General features: G+C 40.5%; 1 protein-coding gene across 1 annotated transcript; it reads left to right on the top strand.

Annotated features, from left to right (window-relative positions):
* Positions 1-497: 497 nt before the first annotated feature.
* Positions 498-22,195, top strand: GASK1B (golgi associated kinase 1B). The gene is made up of 5 exons (XM_044430828.1): positions 498-917; positions 1,714-3,060; positions 13,869-14,083; positions 16,796-17,022; positions 17,869-22,195. The coding sequence occupies exons 2-5, from the start codon at positions 2,085-2,087 to the stop codon at positions 18,074-18,076; spliced, it is 1,626 nt and encodes a 541-aa protein (XP_044286763.1). The 5' UTR covers positions 498-917; positions 1,714-2,084; the 3' UTR covers positions 18,077-22,195.
* Positions 22,196-26,923: the final 4,728 nt, after the last annotated feature.

Raw genomic sequence — 26,923 nt, 5'->3', positions numbered from 1 at the left:
CTCATCAATATGGGATTTGGCTTAAGAGCTGAAGTCCCCATCTACACCCACATCCCTACTTAACTGAAATGAAGCTTAAGTATGCATGCATATATATATATATATATATATATATATATATATATGACTTCATCTTCCCTGCCCTCCATTTCTTCTCTCTGTTTCCAATTTGAGCTCATCCTTTCCCAACCGGTGGCCTCCAGACATTTTAGACTACATCCTCCCATCATTTTCAACCATCATGGTTGTTGTAATTCAATATATCTGGAAGGCACCAGGTTGGGGAAAACTGTTTTAGCTTATAAACTTCTTGAGCCTTAACTTACTATGGTTTCAGTGAATGGGCCAACTCCTTAGTAATGTCCAAGACTACTCAGGGTTTTTTCCCCCAGTAAAGAAGACTGCTATTCCATAAACAGTTTTGGTAGATATACACTAGGGGGCCCACAGGAGTTGGAACAAACAGATCTAGGATTGTTCTTTTTGGATACGAGACATCACACTGGGTTTTTCCACTGTGGAATTTAAACTTGCTTAATAAAACTAACTCTAATACTGAAACTATTGCTAATAATGAAAAGTTAATGTAAGTTTGTGGCAGTTATTTAGAAACAACCATGCTGTGTGGTCAGAATATTTTGAGGAACTGCGGAGCCTGAAGTGAAATCTTTAAAATACGAATCATGCAGTCATAAAAGAATTGTGTATTCCAGGACTTTGAAGACTACAGGTTTGGAGAATCCAGAAACTTTCTCACTGTTCATGACATATTGCTTGAGCTAATAAAGTTATTGCCTTATTGTGGATATTGGAATTTTTGTTAATGATCGACATGGCTTTTGTTGTTTTGCATTTTTACATGGCTTTGCATTAGTGTTAAAGATTTATGAGAGTCAAGACTGAGCCAAACTTCATAGGTAAGATGATTTTGATAAGATATTTTATTATAAATGAACCAAAGTTATTTTTTTTGTAATGCAGAATATATTGTGTTTCTGGTTGCACAGGAAAATTGTGTTTGTGTGTTCTATCTTTGTGTAATTAAAGTGTGCCAGACATGTGGTTTCTTTGATTATTGTCACAGGGCTGGTGACCTTGATTGTAAAAATATTCTCACATAGTTTTCTGATGCAGCAAGGAATAACATACGTTTATTATTTGCAGCTTTCCATTTTTATATTAAATGTAAATTTAGCCACTGAAGACAGCTTTTGGCAACACAGCTTTGCATACAATTAATGTTAAATCAACCATATTCATAGTTGGCTGTTACACTGAAGTCAAGTTGGGTTCAAGATAATTTTAAAAAATATTGCAACTATGCTTCTTTGGGTTAGTGTAGTCTTGGACTAGTTATTGTAACATTCTCTCTTAATAGTAGGAGAAATATGTGCTGTACAGAACCTCTTGCCCATTATTAGCATGAGAAGAGAAAATGTTGATGGCTAAATTCTGAAAATATTCCTCTGACTCAGTGTTATCATCACACGTTCTAATATTCAGGATAATAAATTATTTTTGTACTGTGTTTGGGGAGTTATTTTTATTGCTGTCTATTCAGTTGATATATGCACTATGAGATACCTGGGTATTATTTCCATATGTAATCACTTGCTGTAGCTTTCGATCATAGAGATTTACATTGTGTAAAAATAACTGTGTTTGATGATGATGAGTATAAATTGGTATTTATAATTCTCTCCCTTGTAACAGTGCACCAGTCCAGAAGGGACTCCCAGACTTTTCATCCTGTGACTCAGTTAACTTTGTTTACACAGCCAACTCCATTCATTCACTGAAACAAAATCACACCCTCTGAGGTGGCCGATACAATTTTAACAGCTTGTCCGGGGAACCTGTCAGATTCATTAGGACTGAGCATTTACATTCCTGGGGCATTTCCAGTGTGTTTATGCATTCTCCCTCACACACACACACACACACACACACACACACACACACACACACAGGCAGAGCTGGGAAAAGAGGAGGAGAAATCTGGTAATTAGAAGGCATGCATCATCATCCCAGCCAGCAACCAGTTGATTCTTAAACTACTTTCATCATGTGGATTCACTGGAGAAATGAGCTTCCTGCATCAGACATGCCAAATTATAAACTGGTTCCTTTGTTCTCTGTGCTCACCCCGGCTGCTGAGATTCTGGAGTGGCAGGTGTCTATGGACCAGAAGAAATTTGCTATTGGGCACAGCCTTTGTGATATATCTGGGTTTTCTTGTCAGCCAAGTGGGTTATACTGTACCTCAGCACAGAGTGGGACCTCCCAAAGCAAATTCCAGGAACCTCCAAGATGCTGCTCAGACCCCTTTCCTGGAAATCCCTTTGGATGGCACCTTGTCATTTCCTGACTTGGAAAGATCCCTGGTGGAGACAAATGACAGCTCAGCACTGCCCAATGTGGTATACATCACCCTTCGATCTAAGCGCAGCAAACCTGCCAACATCCGAGGCACTGTAAAGCCCAAGAGAAGGAAGAAGCAAGTACTGCCTTTGCACTATGGAAATGAGAACCAACTGGTTGGCACTAGTGAGAAGACCTTAATCCAAAAGTCATTTCATGGGACCAGTAAATTGCTTAACAAGAAGAGAACAGCAGAAGCACTTCCAGAGAAAGCAAGGTATGTCAGGGAGAAATACAAAGAGAAAGAACTTACTCCAAAGGATAGGAGGCACTGGAGACCTGCAGTGACTATAAAAGGTGTAAATGTTCAGCCCCGTATTCAGGAGAGCAATATCAGGATGTACAGTGAAAGTCCTCCTTCTTGGTTGAGCAAAGAGGACATTTCAAGTATGCATCTCTTGGCAGATTCCAAAATAGACAGTATCCAAGAGGCTCCTTCTCAGCATGGAGTACTTCTGGTATTTGGGAGGACCACTGCTATTAGCAAGTCAGCCAGAGGAGATGTCTGCAGCCAAAACCACTGTGGCCTCATTAAGAGACCTCTTGACCTGAGTGAAGTGTTTGCCTTCCATTTGGACAGGATCCTGGGACTGAACCGGACCTTGCCTACGATAAGCAGAAAATCAGAGTTTGTACAAGGTAAATAACTGCAGGGCATAGGAACAAGGACAGTCCCACCACATAACCACAGGGCATTCTTTCCCTTAGGACACCCAGCCAGTGCTCACAAGGCAGAGTCAATATAAAAAGGCACTTAACTATTTATGTAATTAATTAATTTCATTTCTATATTGCCCAATAGCTGATGCTCTCTGAGTGGTTTATAGCAGTTTATTAAAATATATACTAAAATTTCTGAGATAACATGGTTACAGTTTTCCAGTTAAACTTGTCCTTTCTGGAATTCATCAGTATACTCAGAGAAGCTGAGTACAGCGAGAATCCAATCTTGCTAGCAAGCTAATTAACTTACTCTAAAGGTGAAATGGTTGGTGATTTATTTAGTTATCATGTAGGTAAAATCGAATATCCATAGCTATGGAACTTGTACAAAGTTATAGAAATGGTAAATTCATTGTGTTTCAATCGGGCGGCATAAAAATGTTTTAATAAATAAAATAAATAAATAAACTGTGAAAATGCTCATCCATTTTATCAGATTGTGTAAAGGGTTTGCGCAGGTGACCCTAGTTGGTCTTTTTTTTTTCTCAGCCAGGAAACTGATGGGTCACAAAATGCTGTACAGTGATATAGAACACCAAATACTCTAGCTCTGTAATCTCCCTCTATTTCTGATGAATTTTTGCTAGAGGTGAGAATAAATTAATGGAGTTTTTGGAAGTTGTGCAAAAAAAGTACAAACCTACTTTGGCTGCCCAAGATGCATAATGTTTGTTTGTTTTAAAAAAATTACCTCAAATTCCTAATGCTGGAATTACTTGTCACAGTCAGACTGGAGTTCAAGAAGCCATTTTTCAATCTAGTCTGTATTCCTATGATAAGTTATGATAATTTTCTAAAAGGATCCCAGCCAAATGCTTCAAATATGAAAAATGAGCATGCTCCCATGAGTGATTTTCGTCTTTATTAATTTTGCATCAGAGCAAGAAAATATTCAGCTTTTGTTATGCACTAAAGATACAATTGTTATAATTGCATTTATTATGCACATTCAGTGTTGTAAATCCCAAAATTACCTTAAAATTAGATCAGAAATAGTGTACACTGACCTATGTAGTTCCTATGTCACTGTAGTATCAAACAATGGTTTCAGTAGCAGTATTAGCCTTTAGCCAGAAAAACCTGGCTGTTATATTGTATTCACTGCTAAAATACTTTTCTACTTATGGTCTGATTTTTTCCAATGCAGCCAGTACATTATTACATACCAAATTCATGATTAGCATGTGTTTTTGTTAAAGAAAAAGTGAAGCAAAGATATACTAGCAGCAGACTGCAGAAAGCGGATATAAGAGCAATTTCTGCTTATCAACACTTTATAAGCCTTTCCTCTGGCAGCAAGTAAGACAATGGCAGTAAATTTGATTTCTAGGAGAAACAGCTTGTTTCCTTGCTTGCTTCTGAGAGTTTTTCGAGCTGCTTGGGCATGGAAGACATGATATGCATGCATTATTTTTAGGGAAAGATTTTATTACTGCAGAGCTGTCAGCAAGGATGAGGTGGCTCACTGCTGGGGATCTTGGGTGATGTGGACACACACAGATGGTCAACCACAAGCTTGTTTAAGCTGCTGTAAGACTGTAGGAATGGCTGCTTTCAGCTGATGTGACAGTTATTTAGATTGTCAAGAGGGCAGCAGGAAAACCCAGCCTTTCTCATTCTGTTGTTCTTTGTAACTGGTGATGTTCCAAAGTTGGAGAACTGTTGCTAGGAGATGAGAGGGGGTGTGGGAAGACCCACTTTTCATCTTGCTTATTTCTTGCTGGCCTGTTTCTTAGCTACAGATGAGATCAGAATGTAGAACAGGCACAGTAGATGGTTTTCCCTGGAAATATTTTGGATTGCAAACATCCAGATTTAGCTACAGAAGAGATGGTGGACATAATCCACTGAGGCCAAGTCCCACTGCAATGAATGTAAGGACTGAAGATCCTCTGGGGCCTGTGAGCAGAATTTCCTGGAGAGTGGTGCCTCTTAAATTTATCTTGATTTGTTCATTAATAACAAATACCTGAATGATAAATGCCTTCATGGTGATGTTGTTAGAATTAAACAGAGTTTTGCAGCTCTGTACCTATTTACCTGATAATAAACCCAATTGACTTATATATGAGTAGATACAAATAAGCTGTGACTTTACCCAGGTATAGCAGACTCCATGTGTCTTCTGGAAAATTTGTCTGTCTGTCTGTCGTCGTCATCATCATCTTCTTCTTCTTGTCTATGAAATACTGGAAAAATCAACCTTCCTGAGTGCTTTAATTAGTAAAGATAATACATTCACAAGCAGTTCACCAGTGTTATTGTTGAAGTTTTTGTGCCTTTTATCTTTCCACATATATGAGGTTATACAAACATTTACACCAGGTGAATTTTCCTATCTATGGAATATGATTTTGGAAATATCTCCATAATGTTTCTATTTTAGCATGCCTCTCTACAAATGTAACGCAAAAAGACAAATTTGCTGTCACCTCAACATCTCACAAAATAGACGTCTCAGAGCTGTCATTCATTTTGGAGAAAGCTCTTTCCAAGATGCATTAGACACCTCATATAAAAAACTTTAGCTTGTACTTCCTTTCCCCTCTCTTCTGCCTGAAGTCCTTGTCAGGTTTGACAGGCTAACTAAATGGTCTATGTTTGCTGTTGCCCCAGTGAATCAGTAACTTTAAATTACTGAATTAATTCATATTGTTCTGTGACACATCAACAATATTAGAAGGGAATGCTGACTCTGAACAGTTTTCTCCTAAGATTCATTACTGTTGATGGATCAGAATGTATAAAGATGTGAGGCCTAGTAGAAGGAAAAGCCTTGCATAATTCTGACTTGCAAGGAGAGCAAAATGTAATCCAGAAGGCCAGTCACAAATGTGCTGCACTTGTCTGTAAGCTCATATAAAGGCTGAAGGAAGATAAAAACATGAACAAATTAGATGTGGTGAGGGAGCTAAAGGTCTTGTAAGCAAGTGCATGCATCCAATCCCTCACTCATGTGTGCTTGTTGAAGGCTGTCTCTGGTCTAAGGTGAAATAGCAGAAAATCTAAAAGACTCTTACAAAAGGTGTACTTAAAATATCCAGTCCAACATTCAGAGACCTACTTTAAGCATACTGACATGGATTTTCAATTGTTAGTTGTTTTGAATGGATTAATGCATTAATGGCAGTTACTATATCACTAATAGCTTTCGAAACACCTCCACTTTTTTAAAGTAGGGTTGTCATATGGCACAGCAGAACTTTTTTAAAGTCACCCTTCCTATGCTTAGCTGTGTTGTACTATTCGCCTGGTTCAATGGACTGTGGCCTAAGTAAATTCAGGAGCAGAAATATATCTATTATATTTATATCCTGTCTTTTCTCCAGAGATTTCAGGAAATCCTACAAACCTTCTCCCCATGACCATCCCCTTATTATCCTGACAATGATCCTATCTGTTTTTTTGACAGATAGTACTTGGCTTGAGGTCACTTTGTGTGTTTTGGATTCAGCAGAAAATGGAAGCCAGTTCTCCTCAGTCATGATCTGAGAGTCAAGCATAGCCTTTCCCAACCTATGTGGTAAAATATAGTTCTTATCATCCTGTGGTTATATTGATGAGTAATGGGAAATCTAGTCCATCATATTTGAAGGATGCCTAGTTGAGGAAGGCTGCTTTACCCACTACCCCGCACTTAAGTGTGTGGTTTTATTTAGAAGAGAAGGCAGGAAGAGGTTTGAAATGAATAAGTAAACACAGGAAAGAACGATGGGATGAGTTAGCATGTAAATATGGAGGGAGTCTCTCAGAGGGCCATTTGGGTGGAAAAGAGGGAAAATGGGGGACATAAATATGAATGATTTATGTGTGCTTTGTCCATGCGGTAACAGACAGTCAGACATGACTTAACATCTGATCAACAATCACATGCCAGACACTGGTCCAGCCTTCTGAAACTTGACACCCTCCAATTGTGTCGGGCTACAACGTTCCTCCTCTCCACCAAGTCAGCATGGGTGATGGTGATGCTGAATAGGGATTTTGAGAATCGTGGTCCATTGTAACCAAATTAGGGGAAGTTGCACTGATCTGATAGGGGCTTGATTTGATTTGGGTTTGCCAACTAACAAAACAAGTAACTGTTATGGTAAAGAAGCAAATATTTCAGGAAGTATTGAGGCACAACTCTAAATGAATATAGTTAGAGTAAATAGCTGGAGAAAAGGGGTGAGGTCAGTTATCCAAAGAAGTGAGTGTGTTACTCTGCTCTTGCAAAGGGGTTTTCCTACTTCCCCCAACTGCAATCTCCTGCGTGCCCTAAAAAGTAACCCCTGAGAGTTTTGGACCATGTGAAACAGCAGAGCATGTAGGTTACAGGGAGGACCTTTCAAACAGAGAGGATAGTCCTCTAGCAGGCCTTCAAATACTGGGCCACCCTATGAGTGCTATTGAAACCCCTTTGGTGCTCTGAAAAACAGTCTGGATTAGCAACCACCTCAGTTTATCAAGAAATCCTCACTGGTGTCAGAAGAGCTACATGTATATATTTTCAGTGATTACAGCACTAGCGAAGGCTTGGGCTTGGATTCAGAGTTGCCTCGATCTGAAATTACCTAGTGTGAAAGACCGTTTGACTTTGAGCCCCATTGTGTTTGTTCACTCTGTAATTGGTCTTGTACCAACAGAGGCTGGGAACTTGGCACAGACAGTAGGAGAGAAGTTCCACTGAGTCCAATTACCATGTTACTCTAGCGATCCCCACTTGCTGATAAGCATGGCCTGAAGCAGTAGCACCAGCAAGTAAGCAAGGCATTTAGTCTGCTCTCTCCCTGCACCCTTAACATTGGACTCCATCAGACTGATTAACATTCAGGCAAAGGACAATGAGAAGACTTGTTCTTGCTGATGCATTCAGCTTTGTTGCATGGCCTTTATCAGATTCAGCAGTTTTGTTCCTAGTATTCGACAAAATGAGCAGAGACCAGAGGAAAATTGTGGCAGATAAAAATCTACTGGAGAGCTCTTGAGGGTGGTACAATCTATAGGTCACATCTTTAGTTGTGTCTGCCTTCCCACGTCTCCATGTTGTTTATTTATTTGCCAACTTTTCCGAATTGCTTATGCTGAAATAGGTAAGTGATATGGAAACAAGTTGGTATGATACCATGATCAAATACCATATAAAACCTAGGAGAGAGACTAATGTGACACCAGGGAAGAAGGCAGGAATACCTGGGAAAGCATTCTGGAAAAATCTAGAAAAGTTGGTGCTAGCCTAATATGTACTGGGGGCAGCAAGCCTTCCCAAGAGCTGGCACTGAGATGGTAAAGGCCCTGAACCATTATGACCCAGGATTCTGATATTTCAGGCAAACTCAGTGTAATGCCAACTGTGCAGTATGTAGCTAAGAATTGGCTTTTTATTTAGTTTTAGCATAAATGATAAATAAAAAGCATTCTGATTGAGACTGCTATGAACTGGGAGGAAAATTAAACCTCCCTCACAATTTTTCTCTAAATTTCCGCCCGCATATATTTTTTAAACCCTTTTCTTATTATTTTAGCTTCCTTTCCATGAGGTGATGGGTTTTCCAAGGGGGAAACATACTAAGGAGGAGGCATAATTCTCCTCTCCCAGTTTATGGTGGTCCTGATCCAAATTAGGACCACACAGACTTACACTAGAATAAATAAAAATTAACCCTCATGTTCACACTATGTGATTAGAATAACATAAGAATGCCTTCATACTGGACTCATATTCAAATTGCCCTATTAATTATATAACTCTTCTGAGATGATGTTGATGATGATGATGATATTAAGTTCAGAGATAATAGTAAATAAAGCTGATGCTAGACTGTTGAGTTTGGAACAGGGCTATGCAAGTTATGACCATGGATTGTGACCTGCCAGGGCCTTCATAAATCTTTACACTGCATGGATGATGGGTTCTGTTCAGCTTGGTGGGCATCATGTTGTACAGACCTGGTTTGCAATATCCTCAATATATTCACCAACACATATCCTTTTCCTGATTTAACTTTGCAGAAGTTCCCACTTCCCTTTTCGTGCCTCATAATATGAGTCAAACATCCCAGAGGCTGATATTTGCCTTTCAAGGAGTATTCAATGTTGCCGTGTCTAGACAATAGGATGAGTAGTTAGGGTGAATGCTGATATCATTGCTTGACTATTTTAATATACCCTAATGTCACAGTAAGTTATTAGCTGTCAGGGATCATATTATGAGTGACCTTGTGAGAATTAACATCTTGAAAGTTGGGATAACCATCTATTAAATAAATATGGGAGACTTGATTCATGCCCTGTCTGCATTCACATGACCAAACTTTGTAGGCCCAAGATGTATCACCCTGGGAGGAATGTAGTTATCTGTATCTCCTATCAAGTCCTCCCAGGGCTGTGAATTTATCTGCATTATCTGAGTAGTCAGTGATGGATATAAAATCTGGAGTAGATGTACATTTGGTCTGATCTATTATGGTTATTGTTACATTCTTCTAATAGATATGTCTGAGATAACTATTTTATGGGAATTTTTCATTAGTGTTTATGTTCCTTCTACCTTTCTGTTGTTGTTGTTGTTGTTGTTGTTGTTGTTGTGCTGTTCCCAAAAGCTGGCTGACGTGTTGCCATCCTTGACATATGCATGTGTGGACCTTCTGAGAGCAGCTTTGAAGATTTTCTAATCTGTATTTAATAAGCACTGCTTCCTTGTGGCTTAAAAAAAAGAACCAGGCAAAAAAAGTACAGAACACAATTTGGGGAATGGGATAATTATGGCACTACTTATAAAAACCAGATGGGAGTTTTCTAGTCATTTTTTCCCAACAGAGTCTGCCTATGTAGGAGAATATACCAAACTTGCAATTCTAATATTAGAAAATCTGGAGGGTATATGAGTGTGGGGAAGGCACTAAGTTGCTATGGAAATAGAAGCTGTTGTAAGTAAAAATAGCTGGCATTTCACTGATGTTCTGTTTATCACCAGGCTAGTGACAATCAGGCATTGCTGACTATGCAGTATCCTCTCTCTCTCTCTCTCTCTCTCTCTCTCTCTCTCTCTCTCTCTCTCTCTCTCTCTCTCTCTCTTACACACACACCCCCCCCACACCCACAAGAGCCTACTTCTTAACCCCATAGTTTTTTAGCTGTTGCCCAAATTCACTGTAATGGAAGCTTCCTTTCCTGCTCATCATGAGACAAGGTGAAGGGTGTCCAGGTATCCTGTTTTGCAGAGAACAGCCCTCTGTCTATCTGAAGGTCTGCCAGGGGACAGTTCTTTGTTTGAAGATGTTCTCTGTCTGAGGGACTGTCCAGGGCAAGACCTGTTTAAAGTGGAGGAGCCAGAAGTAACTGTAAGAAGGGAGAAAAGTGGCCTCTCTGCTGCCTGCCACAGTCTGGAGGAGGCACAGCACACAGGGACTGAGTCACAGTGAAATGTACTGCATCTCTTTTTCAATCTTATCTACGTTGGCCTAGTTATACAGCTAAATCGGCATATTTAAGCTGTATGCAAATATGTGCCCTCCTTTTGGTCATGCATTTCCCCTTTTTTGGTGATGTCCTCTTTCCAGGAGCAAGCCTCCATATGCTCAATAAGCTTTACAAATGAAACCAGGAGTCCTAAAGAGATGGGATACTTGGGGTGGGGTGCGTTTTTCAGGTCCCATGCCAAGCAGGTACTCTGATGGCTGCAGCAGTTTCTCTTTCTTCCTGATCTTGGCTTGTGCCCAGATAGCAGGCAACTGAGCTGTCTCCCTTGTCCAGCTGCAGCGCTGCTGATAAAACCCGCTTGCTGGAAGGACTGGAGCAGAGAGAAGAGGAGGTTTAATGGCAGGTTTGCTTCAAGGGCAGGGTCTAATATTTCACATTCTTTGAGGCAGGAGACCTTTTCTACTGGTCATATTGGCTGGTTGATCTGCAGACATGGTGACCTATTCACTGTACTGTACTGTACTGTATTTTCATTTGGATGGAAGTTAATCAATAGGACATTAATGTGTTGCATTCAGAACTGTAAATTCATTTGTAGCAGACCTCCCCTAGGACAGTGAGTCAGAACAGCTTTTAGCTCCTTTCTGTTTGTATTACAATGAGACACTACATAGTTTCCAACTCGGCCCCTTCTTTTTCTTTGATTAATTTGTTCCAGTGGAGTCTATTTTAGTAGATAACACTGAAGACAGCACTATTACAGCTGAGTATTTGCTCTGTCTTCTTTCCTGTGAATAACACTTCCTGGGCTTCTCTTTATCTCTGTTCCATTCTTTCCAAACTGCAAGTTTTCATGACTGTTAAAAAGAAGAGGGTTGTATCCATCCCGTCCCTGCAGCTTTCCTTCCTTCCCTTTCACCCTCCCTTTCTCTCTCTGTCTCTCACTCCCCTCCTGAACCCATGGGAGGAAGCAGGGAAAAAGAAAAACAGGAAAAGCTTTGCTGAAGGAAACTGCCTTTGCAAAATAAGAAAGAATAAATGTGTTTAGTATAGGAAAAAGAAAATAATGCATCTTTGATTTTCAGGGGGTGAAAGAGGGAAGCCCTGGTATTTGACTAAGCATCCAAAAATGATAAGTATGTGTCTGCTAAAGATGGGTATTGTGCTTTGCATAAAAAGTGGTAGTGGGTGGTTGCTTTTATTGCAAAACTGAGAAGGATGGGAAAAATCTGGTCCCCTTCCTGTGATGTATTGCCTCATACTCCTACAACCTCTTTCTGATCCCAAAAATGATCTGTCTCAGGAAAGAGTTTGCCAAGCAGCAAAGTATGGTGTGACATAAGGTGAGGGGGAGGATCTTCGGGTGATGGTGGACACTTGATGAAAATGTTGACCCCGTGAGCAGCTGCTGTGGAAAAGGCAAACTTCATGTTGGACACAAGTAGGAAAGAAACTGAAAATAACACTGCCAAGATCGTACTTCCCTTAAGCGATCTTTGGTGAGAGCACACTTAGAATATTTTGTCCAGTTCTGGTCACTGCACATGGCGCATGAAAAAGGACATGCAGGGAAGGACAGTTGAAATGATCAAGGGGTTGGCACAACTCCTCTGTGAGCAAGAGTTACAACAATGGGGTCAGTTGAGATAGAATCAGAGGCATTTAAAATTATGGATGGTGTGGTGAAAGTGGGAGGAGAGGCCACTTTCTCCCTCTCGCATGACACTTGAACCAGGGGTCATTCCATGAAGCTGATTAGTGGGAGGTTTGGAACAGATAAAAGGAAGCACTTCTCACAGCATATAGCTAAACTATGGAATTTGCTGCCTTGGGAAATAGTGATGGCTGCCAATCTGGATAGCTTTATAGAGGAATTGTAAAGGGTGGAGGCTATAAGTGGCTACTAGCCTTGCTGGCTAAGTGCTACCTCCTTCAGCAGAGGTGGCCTGCCTGCGTACTCCAGTTGCTCATGAGCTTGGGCAGGAGGAGGTCTCGCACCCATCCTGCTCTGGGGATTCTTGAGAAGCTGGTTTGCTACCATGTGGATGGAGTGCTGGACTGGATGGACCATTGGTCTGATCCAGCATGACTTCTCTTATGTTCTTATGGCATGGGTTTTGCTCCTGTCTGCAGCATGCTTCTTTCATGAATAACAGTAGACCCCTCTTTCACCACAGCTGCATAGGCAATCTGGCAAGTTTCTGTTTAGCAAACACAGACACATCTGCTCTGGCCCAAGCAGTGCTAGCTCCTGGTTTTCGAGGACCCTTGGGCAAGGCACCCTCAGTTCCCCCCCCCCACCTTTCAATGAACTGGTCTTCTCACTGCTATTGTCTCCAGCTGCCATTACTCCTCATAGTCTTTCTTAGCATTGCCACCGCTTGCTTTCAGATGCTCAAAAAGTTCATTTCCCGGTGACGTGGAGATGCAGCAATAGGGAAGCATCACTTGCTGAAAGCCTGCAAAGCATGATTTTGTTTTCAGGCGCACAGGAGCTCTCTCCTTCCTGCACACTGTCATCCTGAACTGGGTCAGATCTTCTGACATGGTTTTAATAAAAATAAAACTGGTGTTGCATCAAGCAACCCACTGTGTAATTGACCCTAACATGTTTCTTATACACAGAGAATGCACGAAAGAGCTGCACCCCATGTGTCGAGATTTGAACAGCTTTTGTCTTCCACGGCCTGCACAATCTCATCGTGGGCTCACCTTTTGGGAGCAATAGAGCCACACACATGTGAAACATCCTGCCTGTTTATTGTATCCTCTTCTAGTTAGGAGGTCATGCATTGTTAAAACCCAAAGCAATAAATATGAGAATATAAATCTGTTTGTTAGGTGCTGGAATTCACTGCTTGGCCATGCATATATCATTAAAAGATGACACTCTCATTAATGAATATTGCTTTGCTGAAATTGAATGAACTACAGAGATTTACATCGGGTCCTGACCTGCCAAATTCATTTAATAAATCATCTCATGAAGTGGGGCTCTGTTTAAGCATGCCACGCTCATAGTAACAAGGGAGCTGCTATTCTCAGACTTTGGAGACAATTACACTGTCCAGGGCTCTTCCTTGAATGTGGTTGCTGCTTTTAGATGTGGAGTATAACCACATTTACCGAGAGAAGCCAAATCATTGTTGGTTTCAGATTTTTTCCTGCCACATCTTTAAAATCTCTTTTTGGAAACATGTGTTGTTGACTGTTAGAATTTTAGACAATGTTTCAAAAGTGGCCCTGGCTTTGTACATCTGAAATGCTTCGTCAAAGAATGCTAATAGTTCTGTTTACTTTGGTTTTCCTTTCTCATCCAGATGATCAACCGTGCCCTGTTGTTCTTTGGGATGCCTCCTTGGCCCAAACAGACAATGAGACACACTCGTCACTGAGGCTAAACTGGGGGACTTACAAGCAACAACTCAAGCAAAAGTGCTGGCAGAATGGGAAAGTGCCCAAAGCAGAATGGGGCTGTACCGCTGTCCATCACCACGAATGGTCCAAGATGGCACTTCTTGATTTTCTTTTACAGGTAGTGTAACCACTTTTATTTGTTTTGCTTATTTATTTACTAGATTGCGATACCACGCAATGGCTGAAGCTCTCTGGGTGGTTCACAACAATTAAAGCCATAAAATGGAAGAAGATAAAATGCAACAAAAGTGTAAAAGTTTATAACTACAGTATAACATAAGAATAAAAACCAAAGTAAAACCTAGTAACAATGAAAAGATTTAAACTATAATACCAGATTTAAAACAGGACAGAAACAGAAAAACTAAAATACATGGGAAGATAAGAATGTCTTTGAGCAATATCTTCAAAACAAGCATACTGTTGATGCCAAGCCAGTATCTGTAGGACGCAGGTTCCACAACCGGGATGCCACAACAAAAGCTACCCATGTCCTCATAGTCATCCACCTCATTTCCTTTGGTGGGCACTGCCAGAGAAGGAACACTGAGGATGATCTTAGGGTTGAGGCAGGTATATATGGTTGGAAAATAAAATGGAAATAACATCCAGGTGATCAAAAATGCTTAGGATGATGCTGCCCTCAAAAATCACCAGGCCTGCCGGGGGTGGGGTGGGAGGATTCACCTGCTTTGCCCAGCCCCCTCTCCCAACCTTGGACTAGTGATTGCTTTCATATTGTCCCTATTCCTAAGAGTGCCCTTTTATATCTCAAATGATGACTCTTTCTGTATATATTTAAACTGTAGCAATCCTTCAATTGCCTGCTTATATCAGTCTATGACAGGTTTTACTAAGAGTAGATAGGTCTAATTATTTATGTTTTATGTCTGGGCCATAGATGTGGTTATTGTGGAACATCAATTCCTGCCTAAAAATAGTCACTTAACTAATAATTCTAAATGCTTCTCTGAATATGTAATGCTTGGCATGTAATATAAAGTCACATGTGTGGATTGCAATGATCCTAAACATAGCAACAGCCATAGAGTAAAAGAGAGCATCATGATTTCTGATGTGTTGATGCAGAATAATTTTCTCTCCCTCTCTCTCTAGTGGATCATAGAGTAAATAGCCTTCTCTCCAGGGAACTGCATTTAAGCATACATTAACTTTCGAATTTTAAGGTCTGTAGCAGTTTAGCAGGAAATATGGTAGTATTAATATTATTCACATAGAATAGTAGTTGGAAAGCATCAGTAATATTTAATGGTGAGAAACCCAGGCAAGCTTAGCGCATATGTGTAGACTGTGAGATACAGAATATGCAGTTATTGCAGAAGAAGTATACACAGAGGGTTGTGCAAGAAATCCACTTCACCCTCTATGGGGGGGGGAGGTGTGAAAATCTGACAGCTGTGCTTGACTTAACCTCAGAATACTGTTCTATTACCCTTATACTGGTGACAGCTTGATCTTTGAATCGATTCCTTTGGACTGCAATTTGGGTGAGTTTATTATCAATGATTTAAAATAATATCTTAGGAAACGTGTGCAACTTGTGGCACCACAAATTTGTGCAAATTTTCTGACCTTCCCTTTTAAAAAAAAATTCTGTATGTCATGGCCCGTTTTAAAAAACTCAGATATTGTAAACATAGTATTGGTGGGAAGAATGAGGGGTAGGAGGAAGTGACTAAAAATCCTGTTTGAACAATTCATGGTCAAACAAAAAAATAATAATTAAAGTGCAACTATTTGATGTGTGCAAGTCATATAACCTTAGTGGAAAACTATAGTGTCAGTGCTGAATGAGACAAATTGACAGTGACCAGTTCTTTAGGAAAGAGGCAAAGAGCTAATGACAAAGTAGGGAGAGGATAAAACTGACAAGAGTATTTACCAAGGGAATATGCACCATCAGGGTTACAAAATAGGCTTATGAATGGGATATAATATTAAAAACACACAAACCCATTTACAGAAATGTAAAGATTCATATCCCGCAAAACACCCAATTTGATGAAATCTCCCTTTTCACAGTTGGCACTATGAATATGCAGTTCTTGGTTCTTGCTGTGTGCAGCTATTTTGTGCACATTTCCAGACCCTGAAAAAAAATAACATGGCCTTTTTAGATCAGCAGATCAGAAAAACTGTGCAAGTCTATCAGGCTCAAATGAAACAGATTTCCCAGTGTTATATATCCCTAGCTATCACCTTACTTTCTTCAAGAGAATCCATTCACTCAGGATTGGACACCAACAAGTAAGGAAGTGTTGTATTGATGCAGAGTAAAGAAGTCCCACAAGGAAAACAAAGGTTTAGGATGGTAAAATGCTGCTCTGTCAAATGGTAATAAAATAATCTCATAGAACTGTAAACATGTCCCCGTTACCCTCTCATCCTGTTCACTCTAGCTGTGCACTTCTGCACATGTGAGCATGGTATTGTTTTCAGATTGCAAACTTGCTGTGATTTTTGCTGCTGCCACAGCAAATTCAGGGGACGCTAAAAATGCCCATTTGGGAGGCATGCACAGTCCATGCAGTGCATGTTGTCTGCTGCTGCAGGATTGTCTGCATTAAAAGAGGTGGATAATGGAGCTTGGCATTGAAAGACTATGGCTTTCCTAAGGCCACATGGCTGAACTGGGACATCTGGCTCACAGGGCATTAGCTTTCCACACATTAAAAATGAACATAATGAAGGGTTTAAACTTACTTATGGGATTGATTAATAGTTGCAATGCTCCATATTGACAAGCATTTCAGTGGCATCCCATCACCTTAAGAGGTCAATGTTTTCATCAACCTGTATTCATTTTCAGATTTATAACCGCTTGGATAAGAACTGCTGTGGGTTCAGACCACGCAAAGAGGACTCTTGTGTACAGAAAGGACTGAATCTTAATTGTAATGACCAGGACAACATTGATTTGACACACATTATCCAGAGGAAGGATGAGCCAAGGCATTTAGTTTTTATAGATAATAAAGGCTTCTTTGACCGAAGTGAAGACAATCTAAATTTCAAATTATTACATGGCATAAATGAGTAAGTATAATGATATACCATACAGGTATATGGAGCTGCATTCTCCCTCCACAGTTCTTTTCAGATCTTGTGCACAACTCTTTCACAATGAATAAATCAGACATATAACTTAAAGCACTTTTAGTTGTGAAATCTTTAAATGGTATGCTATAAAGGAAGCAGTATGGCCATCCATTCCATTGGCTTCAGTCCTGACTTCACACAGTCACCTGGCTTCCAACATCCACCATGTGGGTTTTAGATTGCACTCCATGCGTGGACATCAGGGAGCAAAATTATGCGCAGGTGGTACCATTGTTTCTTCTGATCATGGAACCCTCTCCACATATACAATGCATGTATCAGAGTTGTGTCTTTGGGAAACCATAGGCACCTTTGGACCTAAGGAGCATTGCTGGCTCCTCACCTTGACCACATCCCTTTCTTTTTCAGATAATGGTCCTGTATGACTGTGTACACAAAGTGCATTGCAATTGCATCTACAGACCAAAACAGTCATTACTTTGGGGTGCAATCTTACTGATACGAGCATGGACCTTTGAACTCAAGGGCTTATACTCATTGAGTGCATTAGGGGAGGAACAGTGGAGATGGTCTTTATCTCATTGCTCCCCCTACTTTCCTAGCCATCTTTTTGCTGGATGACCATTTTCTGCTGACCAGAAACTGTGTTTCAAAGAGAGGGGAAGGAGGCTGGAGCAAATTCAGGATACCAGCCTTTTGGAGACTGAACTCAGTTGGCCTTTTTTCCTCTCTCTCTTCTACCTCCCAATAGGGAGTATTTCGATCATAGTAAGAAAAAAAATATGAAATGATATCAGATTATATTTGTCTGTTCATTTTCAGGTTCCCAGAATCTGCAATCTCTGTGATGAAAAGCCAGCGTTTACGAGAAAAGCTTCTTCAGTCTTTGTTCCTTGACAGAATTTTTTGGGATAGCCAAGGGGGTCGCCAAGGCATTGAAAAACTAATCGATGTGATAGAACGGAGGGCTAAAATTCTTCTCACCTACATCAATGCACATGGTGCTAAAGTGGTACCAATGAATGAATGAGGCTGCAATCCTATACTCATACTTTCTTGGGAATTAAGCTCCATTGAACACAGTTGGATTTCTTCTAAGTAAACATGGATAGGAGTGGGCTATGAATGAATGAGTAAAATAGCCAGGTTATAAGGAAAAGTTGCAGGTTTCGTTAATGAGAGAATGAATCTATGCACACCTAATGCAAAATTTGGGGCTTCTCTACATCAGGAAGAACTGCTACTTTATTGAAGCTTCTTCCATTTTCCAAATGTGTCCTTTGCATGGCTTTCCCTCCTAGGGATTGAGTTGCCTTTCTGTATATTCTATTAACCAGCCACAAGATTGTGCTATGGTATAGCTGCAGTAGAGCAGATTTGTGAGCCTTTTGTCCCAGAATGTCTCAGTTTAAAATTTAATACCAGACTTTACTTCATCTTAAAAAAGGGAAAATAATCCAAGAAGGCTGGGAAACCTCGGAGGTTCTCTGAAGAGTGACGACACTGTACACACAGTGTACACACAGGGCTCTTGAGTGCACAGTGACAGCCTCATGCAGTGAAGCTCCTATTGGATTTGCATTGGGATAGGCCGCAATCCTAGACAGGTTCATCTGGAAGTTAAGTCCTATTGAAATTAATGGAGTTTATTTTTGAGTAAGCTTGAATAGGCGTGGTTTGTCAGTTTCCAAAGAACATATGAACAAAGAACAAGTCTAACATTTTAAAATAGGTGTTTTATGAACAAAAAAACATCCTAAATTATTTGCGTCATGAAGTCATGCAAGTTTTGTTTCCTGTTGGTAACTAAAGATTGGATCCAGATTTAGGCATCTTGTGACCAGCCTGGCAGAAACAAACTTCCTTGCCACTGTTTGCCAATGCATGTCTTTCAACCCACTAAAAATGGCTACAAGAGGTAGTGGGATCCCACTGATTGAAGTGGGCTCTCACACATGGCTGGCTAGATGCCTGAAAACTGGGTGGAGGCACCATCTGCAAGGGGTTGCCGTGGGAGAAAGGGCTGGAGAAAACTGCACACACATCTGCTAAACACACCTACATCTGGATCCAAACATATAAGAATATTTAACAGATTTCGTATTTATTGCATGGGCAATACACTTGGAATGAGTTCATTTAGGGACACCCTCCCCCCCAAAAATGACAAAAGTTGCAGCTTTCAGACTACTTATTTCAATAGGACTGTTTTGAAATAATATTTTTTTCCAAGATTGCTGCAAATAACTTGCTTGAGGCATACAGTTATATAGACCCCAGTCAAACCACTGTTGTTGACATTTCTGTACATAAGCAAAACTGTTCAGTAAAACAAAAAAACCAACCCCTCCAATGAAAAAAGACCAAGTTCATTCTTTTTGTAATTAGAAGCATGTTGTTAACGGTATCAGTAAATATGCTATCCATAGAACCAAGAAGATTGTTCATAGGAATGTTACATTCTTTATTTTTATGTTTTACTGAGATTTTTTTTTACCATTTATTTGTTGATTTCTTCAGAAATCTATAGAAAACTAGAAGCCCACAGACAAAGTATTGACTGAGTAGTTCAGATCAATGCATGAAATTCAGCTCCAGCTCCAGCCATACCTGGAGCTTGGCTCATTTGAGGTGCTGTATTAAAATACTGCAGTGTCAGTAATCCTGAACTGAGTGAATTCTCCCATCACTGTTTAGGTCTTTGCCATTGTAATTAGGCATGCTACAGAAATCCACAACCCACACTTTTACTGGAAAACCATCCTGTAGGGAATGGAAATGGTAATTAACCAGTTTAAGGCTGCAGCTCCATGTGCAGTCACCTGCAGGTGAGCCCCATTAAGCTCAATAGTACTTTCTTCTAAGTAGGAATGTCTAAGGTTACACTGTATGTCCTTGTGGTATGCCTTTTCTGAACCCTGTGGGATTCCTTACTCATACTTGGAATGCAATGGGTTTGATGATTAATGGGAGAACTTGCCCACGAAGGGAATGGACTGCGTCATCAGAAGATCAAATCCCCCAAATTATAACATGATTGGAACAGCAGTTTCTCAAAGTAGCTATTTCAGCTTGCTTTGGACTTCTAATGTATGGAATTAGGTTAACTCCTTTATTTCATTATACTCAGTTGTGAAAGTCACACTCTATGTAAGTACTGAGTAGTTCCTATAAACAAGATACTCTATTTGTTACTGAAAGTAAAAGGCCGATTTCACATCCATAAATTCAGTTCTGTGCCAAAGAAGCACTACTTATTGGCAATTGTAAACTGTTCACTTTTTCTCATTCACCTTGACTGTTGGACAGCAGTAGCAGGTAAATTCATCCCTCTGATTTTAGAATGGCAAGGACTTTGTTTTATTCCCTTCTGGAAGCAGGGCAACAGGAATTGGGGAAGAAGCTTTCTCAAGCCAATCACAAGCTGTATACATTTGTTTCGTTCACTTGTTCTGTAAACAACCGTTCCCAGCTACTTTCCATTTTTGGGCATATGGGATCAGACACATCTTCACATTCCAGTCTTGTCTGAAGGGAGTATTCAAAGAACCCAAGAACTCTCTATATGGGAAATGAGCATGTGTTTAAAAATACAAAAGCAAAAATAAAAACATTACCCCACCCCCACCACGCCTAAGTTAAATGTCAACATTTTTAACATCCCTGAATGGTTTCATCATTATAAAATAGAATTTGGGAATGTTTATGTATTTTCACACAAAGAGATCCTTTTTTTTTTGCTCCAGATGATAAGCAAGACTGTCTGAATATTCATTCTAGTAGACGTCTGTGAGCAAATCTTAATTTCCCTAAAGAAAAAATGCTCTAATTTAGAGCTCAGAGATGCACATATGCATCTTTTCTCATCATTTCAGCAGAGACTGGTGCTTAAATCCTCTGGCACGCACGGTGCTACCTTCCCAAAGAGGTGAATGGAAGTCCTTGTGCGTACTGCAGCTACTTCTGTGCAGAGTTCCTTGTCTGCTTTGGAGCAACTCATTTGGGTTCAATCCAGAATAATCCCTCTTTTTATGTCCGGACTGGCAGAGGCCACTGAGCATCAAACCAGCACTGACAAACTGAATGTTCTGGGACCTTGTTTTTTTTTTTTTTGGACAATGGTGCACCCAGCACCTGACTTGAATGTATGCTGTTCTTTTAAAGCACAGTTACCTGATGAATGAGAAGCATGTGAGGCAAAATGCACTGATGGTATGCAACTGTAATCTTCTGATGAAATGAGTATAGGCTTAAGATGCTATCTCTTGAATTTTAATAGTAAAAGTGAAGAAAAAATGTATTTAGAATTGTAAAACCCATTCTAATACTAACTCAGAGAAATGCTATTATAACAACTTCATTTACTTTTCAACTACAGATGCCTTTTCTCTTTGTTCATTGACTCTGTGTTTGTGCGTGTGTGCACATATGTGCAATGTTCAAATAGTATGCATTATGCATGTATTGTTACTATCAAATAATGTGTGTGCAATAGAGAACGTCAGTTGATGGGTGATACAGAAATGTAATACTTAAATAAATAATAAAATATAATACATTTTGGTTTTATAAGGGATAGCTTTTTAAACATTTCTTCTTATATCTTGGACAATAGACTCAAAAACCAAAGGCACCCCTTTTGCTAGAATACTCTACAAGCGTGCACTGAAGTAACTGACTTAACTCTATTGTAGAGAATAGGTAGTCAATGCTTAAACTTTGAATGAATATCAGTGGCAAAAAAGAAGGCAAAACATAAGCCAAAACAGATTATGCAATGTTCTTTCCCCTTTTTAATGGAAATGTTTCACATTATTTATTCAAAAGACTTGTAAGAGTTGCTAGTATCTCACTTTTAAAACGATCGGCTGAATTTTCTAGGGTTTGATATTTCAAACATATTTGAGTTCAGAGCTGTACTTGTTTAATACATGTTATATATCTGAAGTGGAAAAACAAGCAGAAAATCCACTGCTAGCAAAAGAGATATTCAGGTTCCTGTCATACTCTATAGCTCTTATGGGAATGCACCAATCTAGAATGCAGACCAAAGACGTTTTGCTGCCTGAGGTAAAGCAGCCATGCATGGTGTTTTGTGTCCCAGAATTATTTGGGCAACTGCAGCAAGAAATCCCTCAAGCACCTCTCTGGGGATGTGTAACTTAGCAAAACTCTAACCCACCATGGTTTTCTGACTACCACCTCAAATTTCATTCCATATCAGATTGCAGGCTTTGTACAAAAATTCGTGCACATTTTCATGTATTTCCTCCTAAATGCATGTTCCCATTATGCACATTTTGGAGATGCACATTTAATACCATTGAATAAAATATGTTTGAGCGTTCTTTAAAAATGCACATTCTTTTACAAACATTTTCCAAATTTAGGCAATTTTGGATGCATTTTTGTTGCCCAAATTCCACCACAAGATCAGACGTGTACAGACTACAGTCACAGAGTATATTCAAGTCCTCATTTCATTCTGGAAGGTGCATACATTTTAATTTATACAAAATGAAGTGAGTTCCTTATACATTCCCATGCCTTGCCCACTTAGAGCTCCCTGGCAATAATACAGGAATGTTTGCTGCCCTTTCAAGTACCCAAATTAGCTGCCTGGGATGGCACTCTGACTGTGGCAAAAACATCACATGGTTGAACATTTTTCCATGTTAAAACGACAACATCCTGCGTGTAATGAATGAACATGTTTGGGAGAAGGCTGGGCCGGAGCATCTCTTCCAAGTTTCTAAGCTGCAAAATATGGTTGTTACCCTATATGGGCTCAGCTCGCAGCCTGTCAACTAACCACCGGCTTCATCAGGGTCCTTTTTATGTGAATGGACCCTGTCAGGTGCCTGCCCCTTCCAAGAAAAGTTAGCATCTGCCTGCAGGAGCACATAACTACAAAGCTAAAGAATGTCACTCAAGAAATGTAAAAGTCCGGCCTGTACAGTCAACTCTCCTTTAAGACCTGCCACTAAAGGCCAGAACAAACATTACTGTAGAGTAGGCACAAGGAGGCAAATTAGATTGTGACTCTGAAGTAAGCAGCTGACTTTGAAGATCTGAATTCCCTCACTGTGCCTACTCTAGAATAAACATGGAGGAAGATAATGCAATTGCTAAGTAATGGCTGGCTAGTTTGTCTCTCAGGTCCCTTTTGCAGCTGTGCTCTATGAAGCATCATTGTATTAAAAACAATGGTACAATCCACTTCCCTGCAATGTTCCCTTACAGACATCAACCTGTGCAGTTCTATACAAGCATAGCTTGACCGGATTGTAGCCATATGTGTTTGGAATCAGGATCCTCTCTGAACGATTCACAAAATCACTTCGGCACTGAGGGTTGGTTGGGATCAAGGCAATTTCCTGAGAGGCCTCACTGTGCATCCGACGCGCAACCTGTCATGAAGGCCAAAACCCTGAGCATGGCAGTAAATGCACAAAGCTGGTTCTATCAAGTGCAGGAAACTGCACACAGGATCTACTATACCAGTGGTGGCGAACCTATGGCACGTGTGCCACAGCAGGCACGCAGAGCCCTCTCTGTCAGCAGGCAAGCCAAGTCACCCCAGCATCGCCCCTGCTGCTGAGCATCAGATAACAGTGTACATAGGGGCCATGCACATGGTTGGAAAGGAGTAGTGGCGCCAGGTGATGACGTCATGTTCCATGACTCATTAGCTGTGACTCATCCGACCTTTTGCATGGTCAGTGTGTTGCCAAGGAGATATATATGTATGTATGTATGTATGTATGTATGTATGTATGTATGTATGTATGTATTTATGTTTGGCCTGGTTGTTTTCAGGTTTAACTGCAGTGTTGGAACTTTGTGATAAATAAGTGGGTTTGGGGTTGCAGTTTGGGCACTCGATCTCTAAAAGGTTTACCAGCACTGGGTTAGGGTTAGAAAAACGAGGTGTCCTGGTATGATTTTGAAGGTTGGAGTGTGTTGAGAATGGGCAGAAATGATGAGCAGTGCAAAAAAGCTGCTCAAGGAAGACTTTTTCAAAATTTCCTTCTTTTTGATGGAACTTTAGCCATATATTAGGGTTAGGGGAGCACATCAGGGTAGGGTTATGCCAGTGGTGGTGCACCTGTGGCATGCGTGCCACAGCAGGCACGCAGAGCCCTCTCTGTCAGCATGTGAGCCAAGTCACCCCAGCATTGCCCCAGCAGCTGAGCATCGGATAATAGTGCACATAGGGGCCATGCGCATGCTCGGTAAGGAGTAGCAGCACCAGGGGATGACGACATGTGCCATGACTCATTAGCTGCGACTCTCCAAGCTTTCGCATGGCTGGTCAGTGCACTGCCAAGGATATATATATTTGTTTGGACTGGCTGTTAGTTGTTGTTTTTAAACTAAAACCTGTTTTTTGAGGTTTTATTGTAGTGTTGGCACTTTGAGATAAGTGGGTTTGAGGTTACAGTTTGGGCACTTGGTCCCTATAAGGTTCACCATCACTGTATTATACCATCCTTCCCACATAGGATTAGAGATTATGTAAAGAATGTGTGTGTGTATTGTGCTACCTAACAGAGTTCACAGGTCTTTTATTTCTTCCCTGATAGCATGTTGGTATAGATGTTTAAAAATGGCAAGGTGCTACTTCTTAATATCATGAAATTAAACAGGGATTACATTGCAACACATTCTTGTACTGTGGTACCTCATACTTCAAACTTAATTCATTTCAGGAGGTCATTTAAACTCTGAATCTTTCGAAGTCCAAATCAGTTTTCCCCATTAGCATAATGGAAAGTGAACTAATTCATTTCCAGACACCAAACAATACCCAATACACTGAAAATGATTGAAAAGGCACACACTGAAAAGGAACTGAAAACAATATAAGACTTGGGCGCACAACAGATGACGTTTCTGCAGCAACCTCATTTTTTCACTGTTTGCACAGTTTAAATGTAGAAGCATTGTTGGAACTTTGGAACAATTTTATGTCAATCTTAGCGTTTGAACTCTGGAATGTTCGAACTTAGGTTCGTTCGAAGTACAAGGCACCACTGTATATGTCATTAACTTTGGGATGGCATTAACAGTGTGTGCTGTGCTCCTTCCTTTCTCTTGAAGTTGTTGCAGAACTTGCAGAAGTCCAGTTTCTGAGTAGTGTAGCATGTTGACTTTCTTCTGTCTTAACCATATTTTCCACAGGCATTGCCTAAATGCATCCATCAGACCAGCGGTCCCAGGAGGAACATGACCAATAAGAAAGTTACATGGAATCAAAAGTGTCATTGAGAAAATGTGACTTTGGAGCTGGGATGCTGCACTAGGAGCCCCCACTCTGTCCTTGCTGCTAGTGAAGATAGAACAGTGCTAGATGTCTCTCTGGGTTCAGAAATTAGTTTGGAGAGGGCCAAGGGGGTGTGCCAGGGGTTGGGGATGGGAAGAGGCTGGGGGAGACATCTTTTGTCATATTCAGACAGCACCTCAGCCTTCTTCCCTGCCCTTCTGCAATTCAATGATTGTGGGAAGTGGCTGCATTTCATGCAGGGCTTGCACACTGCACTGAATGAACGTAAGCATTCAGTGTTTGGAAGCTTACATGCTCCAGTGGTGGAAGATGCTGGACCACACTCTAATAGATGCCATTCTGTGGGTTTGGCCATAGTCTATTTCCTTTTTGATATATGCACAAATTACACAGTTTCAAAGCTGGTTTTACTTCTGCCAAAACAAAACAACCTATATGCAAGTTCAAATTAAAAACTTATGAAAAAAAGAAACCCTTCCACACTGGCAGATCTTAAGTCCAACTTTATAGAACAGCTGCTTCTATGTTGCTATGGAATAAGAGAGGTTTTTTTTAAAGGAAACATGACAAGCTGAAGACAGCTGTTACTTTCCACAATGTGGCCGTGTTTTTCTTTGTTTTGTTTCTGTGAAAAAATGTATTTGCATTTATAAGCATGATAAGATTAGCATTCCTGGATTCTTCTGGTTCTGCAATAACTTGAAAGAGAGAGAGAGAAGAAAAACCCAACTGTTTTCTGAATAGTCATTTCACACTGACAACTTAAGATCAACAAGATCTGCAAATTTTTGGAGAAAGGCAGCCAACACCCCAAAATACTTTTAGCTTGCAGAGTCCAGACTGGGGGCTGTTGCTATTGCTGTTGTTCTTGTCGTCCTCTCTGTGCCATTCTTATGTTCTAGGAAAAGTGCTATTTTCTATTGCTTCTCTTCACACAGAGGCATCTGGATTGCATCAGACTTGCTAAGAGTGGGGTGAGAAATACACATCCCTCCAAGAATCCCCTTAGAAGATTTAAGGATGACTAACCCTATGGACCATTAATGGATTAGCTAGGATTACCTCTGGCCCTATTACACCTTTCTGTACCAACCCCTCCCACCTTTACAACAATCCATAGCATTCCTGCTGTAACTCATTACATGCTAGCTGGACCTTCAGGACCTTCTATTGATTACTCAGCTTCAGGAATAGGGTTGCTGCTGCTATATTTTTTGTAGGTATGCTCTACATGGGAACAGCACCCCAAATGATCTGCTGATGGAGAGGCATAGGGTATGAGGGGGTTGATAGGAAAAGGATAGAAAGTCCCCCATTCCTTGCACACACTGTGGATTTTTGAATGTCTTGTTGGATATAATAGGCAGCATGGTAGGAACCCATGAGTCTGTGAAATATATCTCCTAGTCCTCAGGCATCTTGCGAAGATCAGTCTCCATGTTTTTTAAACAGAGAATTCCCTCCTCGGATAGTGGCTGTTCAGAGTCTTGGTCAAAGGTCTTTTGCATCCCCTGCTCTCTGAGCCTGTTAGCTGGACATGCCACGACAGAACCCTGGACTTTTGCATGTGAAGCCTGTGCTCCACCACTG

Source organism: Varanus komodoensis, unplaced genomic scaffold, assembly GCF_004798865.1.
Source record: "Varanus komodoensis strain SLA01 unplaced genomic scaffold, ASM479886v1 scaffold21, whole genome shotgun sequence".
NCBI lineage: Eukaryota > Metazoa > Chordata > Lepidosauria > Squamata > Varanidae > Varanus > Varanus komodoensis.
Note: the sequence above shows the minus strand (reverse complement) of the source record. Positions and strands in the feature narration are given on the sequence as shown.